At 39.3% G+C, this 13,730-nt stretch overlaps 1 protein-coding gene across 5 annotated transcripts in view; it reads left to right on the forward strand.

Annotated features, from left to right (window-relative positions):
• tnn (tenascin N) overlaps positions 1-13,730 on the forward strand; it is a 44,272-nt gene that overhangs the window by 25,286 nt on the left and 5,256 nt on the right. For 3 of the 5 annotated variants that reach the window (XM_061732261.1, XM_061732260.1, XM_061732259.1), the window contains 8 exons: positions 2,788-3,051; positions 5,332-5,595; positions 6,965-7,228; positions 8,933-9,196; positions 11,933-12,063; positions 12,609-12,747; positions 12,833-12,984; positions 13,496-13,592. In XM_061732261.1, the coding sequence (XP_061588245.1) occupies positions 2,788-3,051; positions 5,332-5,595; positions 6,965-7,228; positions 8,933-9,196; positions 11,933-12,063; positions 12,609-12,747; positions 12,833-12,984; positions 13,496-13,592 (1,575 nt within the window). The remainder of the gene's footprint in view (positions 1-2,787; positions 3,052-5,331; positions 5,596-6,964; positions 7,229-8,932; positions 9,197-11,932; positions 12,064-12,608; positions 12,748-12,832; positions 12,985-13,495; positions 13,593-13,730) is intronic. The other 2 variants (XM_061732262.1, XM_061732263.1) reach the window with 2 other exon arrangements.

Here is a 13,730-nt window from a genome sequence, read left to right on the forward strand (position 1 = left end):
AGAAGAGCCTCTACACTTGGAAATTAATACAAGTTTTATTCGGAAGGTTACATTTTTAATATAATGTATTAAAAAAAGAAGGTTAAATACTTAGTTTTTTTTTATTCTTATATGTAGAATATAGCAACATTTATACAAAGTTCAAATATAGCTACAGTACACAAAGTGACTGACCACTTTAAACATGCCACTGGGGCACTTTGGGTGACTAAAGTCTCTGTGGACATCATTTTCTCATCTTAAGCCAATAAAAACACTTTTTATTCCTCGAAAGCTTCTCCACTGATTAAAATTTAATTAAGGACTGTGTATGATATTTAAACAAATAACCCCAATCCCCTAACCCTAACTTCCCATTTAAGTTAACAAAGTTAAAGTAAACGCACTGATGCTGCATGTCATGCTACTTTGACAGTGGACACTTGTGGATGTATGTTTAGGTGTCTTTTGAATGAATGAACAATTGTTTAGGTTCTTCAATCTCACTTAAAATCAATTGCTGAGGGTGTTCCAACCACTCAATGACCTCCCATCTTTAAAGACTAACACAAATTAGAAGTCCTTATTGGAGTTTAGCTCTTGACAGACTGTCAGGCATTGGATGGGGAAGTGACAGGATGAGAGACAAATAGGGGATATAGAGTTGAACAGTTGCATGGCTTTTTTCTTCTTCCGGATGCATCATCAATCAGTTTTCACATTGCAGACTGCACATTGACACACCGCTGACCTTCACCGAGCTGCCGCCACAGAGGAATAATCCTAAATGATGATTGCTTTTACATTTCCCCTCATTTCCTCTGTGTCTGTCCAACGTGCCTCTCTGCGTCTTTCTGTTGCACTCTTTTTTCACTTTCATCAAGATTACGCTTGTCCGCGCGCAGCACTGCCAATTGCTTCGCCTGCGTCTTCTGGAGGTCTCCTGTGATTCCTCAAGCCAACTACTCTTAGAAACAGAGGCTCTGTGTTCTGCTCCTGTGTCTTCTGCAGTTCTTACTATTGAGTTCAGCAAACAGGACCTGAGCGTGTGCCAGTGGTGTTCTTTTGGAGGGTTTTTTTTAAGCTGAGCGACAGTACAAATCCCTCTTTATGTCATCCGTCATGTTTAATGTCCATACAATACAAAGCTCTCAATAGCGCATGTTTTTAAATTTACATCGAATAAAAAAGAAATGCTTTATGGGCATTTACATAATGCACCTTGTCTGCTGACTTAAAAGGAAGAGTAAGCAATCAGAGACGTTACTTGAAAGTGCTGTATTGTTCTTTTTTTGACAAACACAGCTGCAGAGTATTTGTATGGAATACTCTTGGGAGGGGGCAGCAGTACACCCTTTCAGAAACGCTTGTCAGCCAGTCAAACTGATTCAGAAGATGCCTCCGCACTCACCTTTCCTGTCAGAATTGCGGAGACCGTGACCATTTTGGTAACTTTGTAACAATCTGAAATTTCACGCTCTCTTCAGCCAGCTGTGAAAGAGGTAAGAGGGTGGAATATTTGGACATCTCTTTCAAGTTCTCTGTTTACATTTTTTTTTTGCCATAAAATATCAGCCATTTTTCTTCTACACAAGAACGCAACACCCGACAGAGCGCACAAGAATCCCCCCTATCCATTAAAAGGACTGCTGCCTCATCTTTTGTGGGGAGCTTTCCACCCTGGCTTTTAATGTGTCTATTATGGACACGTCCTGATGGGATCGGACATCAATCTTCTGTTTGTATAAATGCTTTTTTCCCATTTAGTCCTTAAAAATGGTACCCTGTGCACATTAAGAGGAAAGATAATTTATTATATTAGTATAATATGTATATTGTATTGAATGATAAAGGTATGAATTTGAATCATGGGCACATATCAGAAAACTCAAGGTTGGTGCTTTAAGAATAATATTGAAAACACTGAAAAGAATACTGAACATGGCAAAACAAAAATATATTCATAATATATAGTCACATTGGAAAAATTCACAATATAAAGATACAGATGTTATGTGTGTTTCTGTCTACATACAGACTAGTTTTGTTTTGTTATAAAATGTATAAAGTCACAATTTATGAGAACAAGTACCATTTTTTCTCACAAACAGCACTTTATGTGACACGTGACTGCTACTAAAAGGTATTATAGATTACTTTATCTTGGTTACATTTCCTAGCCCAAGTTGAATTTAAACTTTAGACAGACAAACATAACCTGCTTCCTTCTTAAAGTTTAAGGAATGAATGTACCACCGGAGATCATCTTAAGGGTTTAATTCACAACACTTTGAAGTTTTACAAAATAGAAGCACACGAACGGAATCTTGTCTACAGACGCCAAAAGAATACAAACAGACATGTATCGGTCTTACATGAAGGAGCCAAACACTTGTGCCAGATATTAAGTGCTATTATATTTCTTAGCATTTACTTGTAATTTTCCATAATATTTCATAACAATTCAGCAACAATTCAGCAGTGGCTGGATAAATGTAGGGACATGTCCCTGGCGTCTCCAACGTCCTGCATCCCTGGGATACAGCTCTGTTTGAAAGTGATACATAAAACAGATTTAATCTGCATGTTTTACATGGAGGTTGAATGTGTTTTCCCTCTGTATATTTTAGAAATGAAGTATTTTATATAAGGATTTGCCATTAAGAATATTAAAAAAAAACCTCAACATTTGTTGATTTCATTACATGGGAGATGTGATGTTCATGACATGATCAGATATGGAGTATTGCATTTACTTTTCCAGTTTTCCATTTAATTTCTCTAATTGTTGTATCATTTCTTTGCCAGACATCGATGCTCCAAATAACCTGGTCACCACTGAAGTAACAGAAGACACTATAAGAGTGTCCTGGGACCGGGTCCAGGCTGACATAGAGGGCTACATGCTGAGCTACATCTCTGCTGATGGATCCAGTCCAGAGATCCCAGTAGGACGTGACAGCACCTCATACAAGCTGGTGGGCTTGAGGCCCGGCGTGCTCCACACCGTCTACATCTGGGCCTTCCATGGGGACAGAGTCAGTGCGAAGAGTTCAACTGAAGCTGAAACAGGTAAACGTTGAGTGGGAACCTGGCTCATTTCTCTAAATTGATTATGATAATATTTACGAGCTTCACAGAGGACCGCAGGGAAATAGTTGTCAGCTGAGGTTATCTGAACAGGTAAGAGACACAAACACAAACCTCAGACCAATCTCTCTCTGAAGCTGAGATATACAAAAACTGTTTTATTAGCAATTCACTTTCTTACAGGCCGCACAATGACCTGTTCATATAAGTGTACACAAACAGAATATGCCTTTTGTTTTTTTTTTAATTAGTATAAATTACAGCCTGGCCACAGAGGCTTATCTTCAAAGTGTCTCTTTTTCATGAGCTGCATTGTGCCTTTTACCACAAAAAAAGTCTGTATGTATGATGCATTCATCACATCCTTTTGATCTTTTGTGTGTTGACTTTTAGGATCATTTTCTTGACTTTGTGCTGCGGCAACAAGTACATACTTTCCATCTTGACATTTTACATTGAGCACATTAACCTCTCTTACCGTAAATGCCAAGAGGAGACTTGAACTCTGACTCAAAAGTCTATTTAACATAATTAGGTCGGATTACTCATTTAAACACAATTCAGTGTCGCCTCGGGCTGAATGTCTGTAAGAAGTTTGACAAGAGATAATTTTGCTCGGTCAACAAAAGCCAGCTATTTTGCTCCTCTAAGCTTTCATGTTCTGCTGTCTTTTAATCTGGCTGGTATGGCAGTCGGATAGTTGCAGTCTGTTGCAGTCTCCTTGCTTTCATGTTGCAGAATGTCAGCAGAATAACTCTGAGTACTGCCTGGCATTTATCCAAGAAGCTTTAAAAATCCATTTGAGTATCAGGGTCAAAACTTTAATGGCATTTACATATTCAGCAGTCAGGGAAGACATATTTGCACTGATGCAACAGTTTAATCATAAGAGTACACATGCTTGTCATGGCCAGGTAGATAATATCAGAGCATTACATCTAACTTACACATTGACTGGGTAAAATATTTTACAATTTATTTCTATTATTCACAGTTTTCACAGTTGTCATTTTTTCATTACAGATCTAGAGTTTTCTTGACCACTTTTCATGCGGCTTGCAAACATGTTAGCTCCAATTACCTCAGACATACATCAACCAGGAGGATGCAAACATCTTAATCATTACTATTGATGTGGGAGAACTTTTTTTCTTTTCTTTCTTTTTTTGTTTGTTCTTGATATAAGAGGCATGGGAATTATTGCAGCATGTGTTTCTAGAAATTAATAATATTAATAAAAAAGAATTACACTTCAGTAAATATATAAGCAGAAAAATATAAATACATTTTTTTGATCATAGTTACATTTTGTGTTCTTAATCATTCTGTTAAATTTTATTTCCAGACAAATGTGGGGGCACAGGAGCCACTCTTTGGCTAGGTTTCTATCGTTCTCGATCAGTATGAAGGCAGATGTTTTTACGTTTACAGCATGAGATATTCAATAATATGTTGTCAAGATTGCATAAACACCCTTTTCCATCCACTAAAATAAAACTTTTTTCTGGTTAGTAAATGAATTATTATTCCTCTTTGTGTCTGATATTGTAGAATGATAACTTATACGCACACATACACACACACACAAACACACACAGACAACAACTCAGACTTCGGTGGATGCTGCTATATCAGAGGGATAGACCTTGTTTAGCTCCGTATTTGTGTTGCTACGAAGGTTATTTCTATGAAAAGTACACAGTTTTTTACAGCTTTCCTCCCGTTGAAAGGAGTCTGCTTCTTTAATAAATTATTAGCATTGGACAGTAGCTCAAATTTGTCTTAAAAAAAAAGAACTTTCTTCTAACTTCTGCTCTTAACTCATTCAGACCCACGGCCTCCTTTAAAAAAACAAATTATTCTAAACCATGATGCAACCATTGCATCGAGCTTGAAAGGCAGAGTCGCACATATACAACACATATTGTGTTGTATTGGGAGTCTTAATAAGTTAAAAGCTGCAATACTTCATAGATTGCATGATTTTAAATTAACATAGTTCATAGTTCATAGTTTACTCACAGTACTTGTGCTTACAATTCAGTGTGATTGGATTCAACAGCGAACTTGGGTTTGTGATCTTTCTGAAATTGTTCTGAAAATATCAGTATTTCATAGTTTGATCAAGTTTGACATTGTTTCCAGTCTTTGTAATCTAATTCACACTGCGTGTAGGTGCAACTACAAACTGTCATTTTAGCTTCTGTCTTGTTTGCTCTATAGATGTAGTGATGTGTGAACTAACTGTAACTCCTGATGCAGAACTGGATGCTCCCACTAACCTCTTGGTGCAAGAAGAGACAGAGTCCAGCTTCAGGGTAAACTGGGATCCCACACAAGCAGAAATTGATGGATACATGCTGACTTATAGCTCTTCTGAGGGCTTGAGTGAGGAAATCCCAGTTGGATCTGACAGTACATCATATATGCTGACCGGCCTGAGGCCGGGGGTTGTCTATACCATCTACGTCTGGGCCATCAAGGGGAGCAAAGCAAGCAAGAAGACGTCAACGCAAGCTGAGACAGGTCTCAGATCTGCAACTTTCTGTTCATGACCAAATTTGACAAATTCAGTTGAAAGCCATTTTCTATCATTTGCCATGATGAAAGTCAGATAATTATTATGATCTACAGAAGGAATAAAGGTTATAGAACAGAGTTTACATAGATAGAAAAAGGCCTCTATCATCTATAAAACAATGATTAAAACTCTCCCATTGGTAACAAAAATGAAGGAATATTTAGTACCCATTTATTCATCATGGAAAATTTGGACTGCCAAGTAATGGCATGACCATATTGCAATCGTCCAGAATGGCCCAAATGGCAATGTTGCTAGCATTTTGCTAACAAGCTAAAGTCGCAAAAGTCCCACGTCACACCAGCGGGTGTACAGCATGACGCCGCTCTGATGTGGAAAAAAAAAATCCCCAAAAAATAAAACACGCCCGAAAAAATGAGGAAAAACATGAAAATGAAGGCGATATAATGGTATACAGAAAGGTTTCCCTTTTCTTATTATTCTGCACTCTTTTTTTGTCCGTTAATACGGCCCGAACCGCAACGTGCACCCATGCATGCCATACATCGTTGGATGCGTCTCCATCGTGCCTCGATGGGCATTACTTTTCTCAGTAATAGGGGTTACCGTGGCAACGCTAGTGGCCAAAAAGCAAAAAAAAATCCGAAAATTTGGACGCTTATTGCTCGGCCAAACTTTATCGTAGAGACATCGTTGAAACTTTCAAACACTCGGCCCGATTGGAAATAACGGACCCTATAACCTAATTTTGCTAATTATTACAGTTTTTGCGATATTGACCTTTCATTTTTTTTTTTTTTTCCCGTTTGACTTTGGACGCTTGTTGCTAGGCAATAGGTTATCGTAGAGACATCTTACAAATGTTGCCCGACTCGGCACGCTGTGGACTTCAACATACTGAAATTTCATGAAGCTGGGAGTTAAGGAAATTTTATGTCAAAATCCATGCCAAATGGCCCCATTCATTCGGATGGGGTTTTTTACCACGGTGAAAAAAAAACCCATCCATTAACGTAGCCTGAACCGGAATGTGCACCCATGCAATGAATACATCGTTAGATGCGTCTCCATCGTGCCTCGATGGGAATTACTTTTCTCAGTCAAAAGCGTTACCGTGGGGATGCTAGACGTCAAAAAGCGCACCCCATTAATAACTATTGGGAGCACAGGAATGAATGCAATACAACCGTAAACACCTCAAACTGACATAGAACCACCCCTGAACACAAACACTACAGCCCCAAACCAAAACAGCGAGAGGGGTCGAATGGGCGGTAGGGCATGCCCATATCAAAATTTCCTGAAACTGTTGGACTTTGTGTGATTATAACCTCCACTAACGTCTTCCTTCAGAACTGGATGCTCCCGCTAACCTCTTTGCCCAAGATGAAACACAGTCCAGCTTCAGGGTGACATGGGATCCAGTCCAGGCAGAAATTGATGGCTACATCCTCACCTACTCCTTCCCTGGTGGTTCTAGTGAAGAAGTGTCTGTGGGGCCTGATAGCAGCTCCTATACTCTGACTGCTTTGAGGCCTGGAGTTCTCTACACTGTCTTTATCAGGGCCATCAAGGGGAGCAAATCCAGCAAGACGGTCTCGACACAAGCTGAGACAGGTGCCAACACCAGTTTTTGCTAATGCAAATTGCCCGTTGAGCATAGCCACGATTAATAACTCAAAACCTTTAAGTAGATTATAATAACAGTTATTTCATAAGACAGCTTACTAGTAAACCCCAGACAGGGAAAAAAAAAGTTATTAGGACTCAAATGTTTGTTTAATGCATTTTTTGCATGTTTTCCGCAGAACATCCATTTCTTGCTATTTGTTTTTCCTTGTGTCATAAAAAAAGGAGCGTGTTCCAGACATCTTCTTCTTGCTGCCTCCCTCCATTTCTTGTTGAGCAGGCCAACGCAAGCTCAGAGGCGTTGTCAGCATATCCAGAATTGCTCTTGGAATCTATTGCCTGCAGTTTGGAGAAACACTCAAGGCCATTTTCACCCTCCAAGGGACCAAGCACTTACTTCCATTTGTTACACTTGGACATAATTCAGTTATTTTGGGGTCCGTATCAATGGCTATTTCTTCTTGTCAAGCAGAATGAGGTCAACATGCTACAGTGCTCATCTCAAGCTGTATGCACATTTCCATTTCCCATCAAAGTTTAATACCACATGAGAAATGTGTATTGAAGACTTCTTGAAGGAAGTTATAGCTGCCTCCTCATGAGCCCTATCTGAGATAATATTGACAGCAGTTCATTTATCCAACTATAACTTCTGTTAAAGCTCTGTTTACTTCGATCCTTGAGGCAGCAGCTACCTTATCTGATTAGAATAGGACGGCTTTTGACGAAGGAGAAACATAGAAGGCCCAGTAGGATTCATTTCTCAGTTTTACAGCTGTTTTCAGTTGCCATGTACTCCAGAGGCTTCAAAGATAACAAGCGCTGCTCATCTTAACCACAGCACCTTGCACCTCTATAATGTTGCATAATAGAGCTGAGACTTGAGATTATTCTAAACGGATAATATCTGAAGCATTCCTTGAATAGTTTCTGAGTGGAAAAGTCATTCTACACCAAGGAGAATTCCCTTCTGTGCATCTACCAGAATTTGTGAGTTCATCCACTGTTGGTGGTTGCTTCCTGACGCTGATAAATACCATGTGGTCTAGAATACTGGTCCAAAATAAATTCCTTATGCAGACTGAGACCTGCAATGTTTAGCCGTTAAGTCTCAGCCTAATCCACTTTTACGCATCCTGTGAGATGATCCCCATCGGAACAGTCACTTCCGTACTGATGTGCTGCTCCGCATACAAAAATCTGCTGCCGGTACCATTTGCCTTTCTCTTCACCACTTATGGCTGGGTTGCTGGTTTTTAGAAGCTTCAGAGAACGTGCCCTTTCTCAGTTTTTGCTCGAACCACATCTGTGCTTAGAACTTCAGAACTGGTCATCAGTATGAAAAACTATGCTCAGTGTGCCACCAGTCAAAAATCAATGGATATGATCAGGGCTATAATGAAAAACAGAATTGCAGAGATCAGTTTACCGTCTGATGATGTTAGATACTTGATGATCCGTCTCATGTTCTTTACATCTCCTCTATGTGAATATGTATTTATATGTATGTATATATATATATATATATATATATATACATACATACATACATACATACATATATGTAATATATGTATATATATACTGTATATATATAAATGCACATAGCGGTATATCTATATGCATGCAATAAACACCTTGTAGTTTGCATGAGTATTGTATTGAACTACTTTCACTAACATCTTCCTCTAGAACTGGATGCTCCTGCTAACCTCTTAGCTCGAGATGAAACAGAGTCCAGCTTCACCGTGTCCTGGGAGCCTGTCCAAGCAGAAATTGATGGTTACATCCTAACCTATAGCTCCTCTGCGGGCTCAAGTGAAGAAATCCCCATCGGGCCTCGCATGACCTCTTACTTGCTGACAAGCCTGAGGCCTGGATTGCTGTACACGGTCTACGTCTGGGCCATCAAGGGGGAGAAAAGGACCGAGAAGATTTCCACAGAAGCTGAGACAGGTTAATACAGCACATACAGAAAAATGTGTGATTTTAAAGATGAAGATGGTAGTTCAGAATTAACATGTATAAAGTGGCCTCTTTAACATTTCATGTCAGGTGAAATTTCTATTGTCAAATATATTCATTTTTTTTACCGATTCATTTTAGAAAGGCTTTAGGCTGGTGTTAATATGATGGAAATGGCCAGTTCTTAACCATGAAATTATAAACAGATGAAGTCAACACAACTAGGACTATAACAAAACATTTAGACATACAGTACACCTACAGTCCGTTTCTGTTTTGTTTTTCTTTTAATATCTTTCTCACCAGGCATCAAAAGCTGTCTTCAGAAAGAGGCCCCCCATGTTGTTACAAACACAAGCTGAGAGACTTAGAGACATTAATATCCTCATTCTGCTAATTAAAAAACAAACTTGGCTTGAGACTACTGATAATTTCCCATTGGTAAGGTTGGGTCGCTTGTGGCCTTCATTTTTGAGTGAATGATAGTTGCACAGACACAGAGGCAAGTCAATTTCTTGGAGCGGTTTTAGGTTTAGAGACAGGAAATCTTCTACTTTTGATGGACAGCACTTAAACAGGGTACACACATAAATATTATCGGGCTGTTTTTGTCCCGATTTTCATCCTCCTAACCAATTCCCGATTATCTTAAATCTTATAAAATCAGATTGTCCTGTGGTCTGAGGTGTGTTAAGAGTGAATTTGTCCCAATAATCGTCTCAAATCCAAAACAGGTTGGAGTCGACAATCGCAAGTATTAAAGTTGTTCAATAATCACGACAAAAACTGTTCATGTATGTGGGGACAGCCGACAAGGATTGTGACGTGGAACAGACTAGCCAATCAAGACAGCGAGCTGGCTGGGGACCATAATACAAAAAAAACGCATTGACACAACTGAACGTATCGTTCTTGATGTTGCCACATTTGTTTTAGGCTAAAGATATCCGTGATTAGCGAATTTGACAATAATACAGTCCATGTTCACACCGTCTTTGGGACCGATTTTTCTGAACACAATAGTCCCAACACCTCCAGCATTTCCTCATCTTGTATGTCTTCTTCCATCATGTTGTGTTTCCGGGTTGTTATGGCTGTTGCTATGTTTGTTCTTCTTCTTCACTTTTCTTAGATCACGCGAGATTTCTGGCTCGAAGGGTGAGATTCTTGACCGGCCGCAGGATAGAATCATTTATCGGAGCACACCACACACAGTGTGATAAATGCCTGATTTTTATTTTCATGTGTGGGGTCTCTACAGAGAAAAACAATCTTATCAGAAAATCCCTGTACAGCGCTTTAGGATATGGATTCCTACAATTGTTGGGGTTCTGTATTTCCTTAAATTTGTTTTGAATGAGCATACTGCATGCTGTGATGCTCAGAGGTGTTAGGATTTAAGTGCACGAGGACATCTATCTTGATAAACTCATATGTGACTCTTAAATGTACAAGTTTTTGATGACTGTGAAGTATCCTGCAGGCTCTAAGAGAGCCTTATACTCCTGAGAACAATCAGTATTGCAAACAAGAGGAATTTAGTGGTTACTTCAACTCAATTCAAGATACTTTATTAATCCCCAAAGTAAAATTGATGAAATAGTTACAGCTGATTTTTAAACCCAAGCGACAAGTTTCCATGCTATATAAACTCTCATTCATTAAACTACAAGATTCTTCAACAAAGCTCCCATTTAACAAAGAAATGCTCCCCATAGGCAGGGCCAGGTCACCGGTTTGGATTCATAACTCAGCGAGGGGTACAACGCGGTGGCACTCATGAGTGGGTTACAACAGAGCCATCTTTGTGTTTGCCCGATGATCTGTAAAACCTCCCGGGAGCTCTGAGTGAAAGCTGGATCTTTTTCAATTAGGCAGCAAATGGCTGCGATTTCGATCCTATAAACTTTTCTTGTCATAGCTCATTAGAAACCATCAATAGCTACAGATCACCATGATGCTGGGTTCAAAAAGAAACATTGCGAAATCCTCCGGATTACACAAAGACCAGTGTTATAACATCTGTGACTTTATTTGACCTTGTAACAAGCACCATTAATGTCTCAGTTCAAGCTCCCTCAAACCAACAATAACCTATTTTGCCAACTTCTAAGAATCGTTTTGTTCCAGTAGTGACACCAAAGGAGCGGAATTTGTCAGCTTTCACAACATTTTGAAGTATCACATCAAAAGACTTTACTTTTTTCTTCTGATAATGAAACTGAACTTTGTCTGGTTCTGGGAAAAACAAAAAGTACAGTTTGTGTGTGTGTGTGTGTTCGTGTGTGTGTGTGTGTGTGTGTGTGTGTGTGTGTGTGTGTGTGCGTGTGTGTGTGTGTGTGTGTGTGTGTGTGTGTGTGTTAAATCATGTTTTTGTGCCCCATGTTGCTCTTGCTTGCATATTCAGGCTAGAAGAAATTACTTCTCCATCTGTTTAAGATGAGACTTTTAAATAAGAGCAATTGTAACAGCACATTTATCTGCAAATTTTTAACTGAGGAAGCAGATGACAGTAGTATTTGAGATTCAGGAAGGAGCTAAAGAAAGTGCTCTCCAAAACTAACACACATATTTGATAAATATAAAAGAAACTGGTAGGTAAAGATGAATTACCCAGTTTTATTGAATGCATTTACATTGAAGCAATGTAAAAATACTTTATAAATGTCTCAATGATTAAGATGAATGCTTTTAAGCTGTAAAACACTTGTACATTTGCACATCCAGATATAGATTCACCGAAGGACCTGAAGGCTTCGGATGTGAGAGCGGACTCTGCGTCTTTGACTTGGACTGCTCCTCTGGCAGACATAGATGGTTATGTCCTCACCTTCAGAGATGAAGATGGTAACATGGAGGTACTGAGCCTGGATGTTGAGCACTCACTTTCACACCCAATCAGATAAAGAGCCCATCATAGCCAAGGGAATGGATGTGTATAGATCATCTTCTTCAGAGTGAACATCCTGAGGTATGCAGTACAATGTGCTTATTCAAGTGAGTCGGATTGACGTCCACATTTATCTCGTTGAACAAAATGTGATGTTCACCTTTATACAACTGGTACATTACACAAAACACAGCTTGAGTGGCAATTTAGTGCCGCTCCTGAGAACTCTGTACAGAGTTGTCTCCTCGTCTAATCTGTTAAAAGAAACATAATTAATTTCACCATCTGGAAAGGGTGTATGTTGAATTGAAGTACTGTAGAACACTGACCCCTTGTGGCCACAAATAAAATGAATTTACTGGACGTAGGATCCAGGCAGTCGTTTAAAAGGATACAATTTTCTACACTATTTAGCATTTAGTGAATGTGCTCAATAGCTTTTTTATCACCATTGGAAACGTATGCAATATGTGACACAAATATTCAGCAAAATGACATTCATTTTATTTTCAGACTGTTGAAAGGCAGCTTGGAGGCAGAGAGAACAGCTTTATTGCATCCAGCTTGGAGACAGGGAAGCGGTACATAGTGACCATTGTTGCCTACAGAGGCTACAAGAGGAGCAGAGTGGTGGAGACCGTCTTCACAACAGGTCTGCACTGTGGATGTCACTTCACTGAGGACCTGAACATTATTCTGTGCTGTAACATGTCCTGTCATCACATTCCCTCCAACAGTTGGTCTGCTCTACCCCTTCCCCATGGACTGTGTTCAGATACTGAAGAACGGCAATAAAAAGAGTGGCATCTACACCATCTACATTAACAACGTCCGCTCCAAACCCATTGAGGTCTTTTGCGACATGGACACTGATGGAGGCGGCTGGCTGGTACAATTTGTTTTTTCAGTACACTTTTCTCAGTTACAACCCATTTTAAATACACAGACAGATTTACAGCAGTTATTGAAGATTCATCTGAATCATACGACGGAGTATTAGGGTCAAACTAAGACAAAAAAAAAGGGAAATTACGAGAATAAAGAATGTAATATTATGACTTTATTCTCATAATTTTACAACTTTATTCTCATTACATTATGACTTTATTCTCGTAATTTCCTTTTTTTGTTTTTTTTTGTTTGGCCCTAATATTCCGTCGTAGAATCATCCCCACAAGCTGTTTGATATAGTCATATGACTAGAACAACATCTCTTAGTATCTCCCTCTTACCCTCTCAACACTTTTCTCATCTAATGTTATTTATCTGAGTGCAGCATTGCTGTAGTGTAAATCTAAACCAGGGGGGGTAAATGAAGGAATGTTTGGGGTGATTACCTAAACCAAATTGGTAAACTTGTCAAGCATCTGTCAGTAAAATCTTGTGGTTTCTGCTTTTAGATGCTTCAGCGCCGTAATTCTGGCAAACTGGACTTCATGAAACGCTGGAGGCAGTACATCGCAGGTTTTGGCAACATGACAGACGAGTTCTGGATTGGTGAGAAATCTGTGTTTTGCTTCTTTTTTTTCTTGGTTGTGGGGTGCCCTTTATGCTGACAGTAAAACACACAGACAAGCAGGAAGTGGGCATCATTTCTCTCCCTCTCTCTCATTCTCTGCCTTTCTGCTTGCTCCC

The sequence above is a fragment of the Cololabis saira genome, chromosome 10, assembly GCF_033807715.1.
Source record: "Cololabis saira isolate AMF1-May2022 chromosome 10, fColSai1.1, whole genome shotgun sequence".
Lineage (NCBI taxonomy): Eukaryota > Metazoa > Chordata > Actinopteri > Beloniformes > Belonidae > Cololabis > Cololabis saira.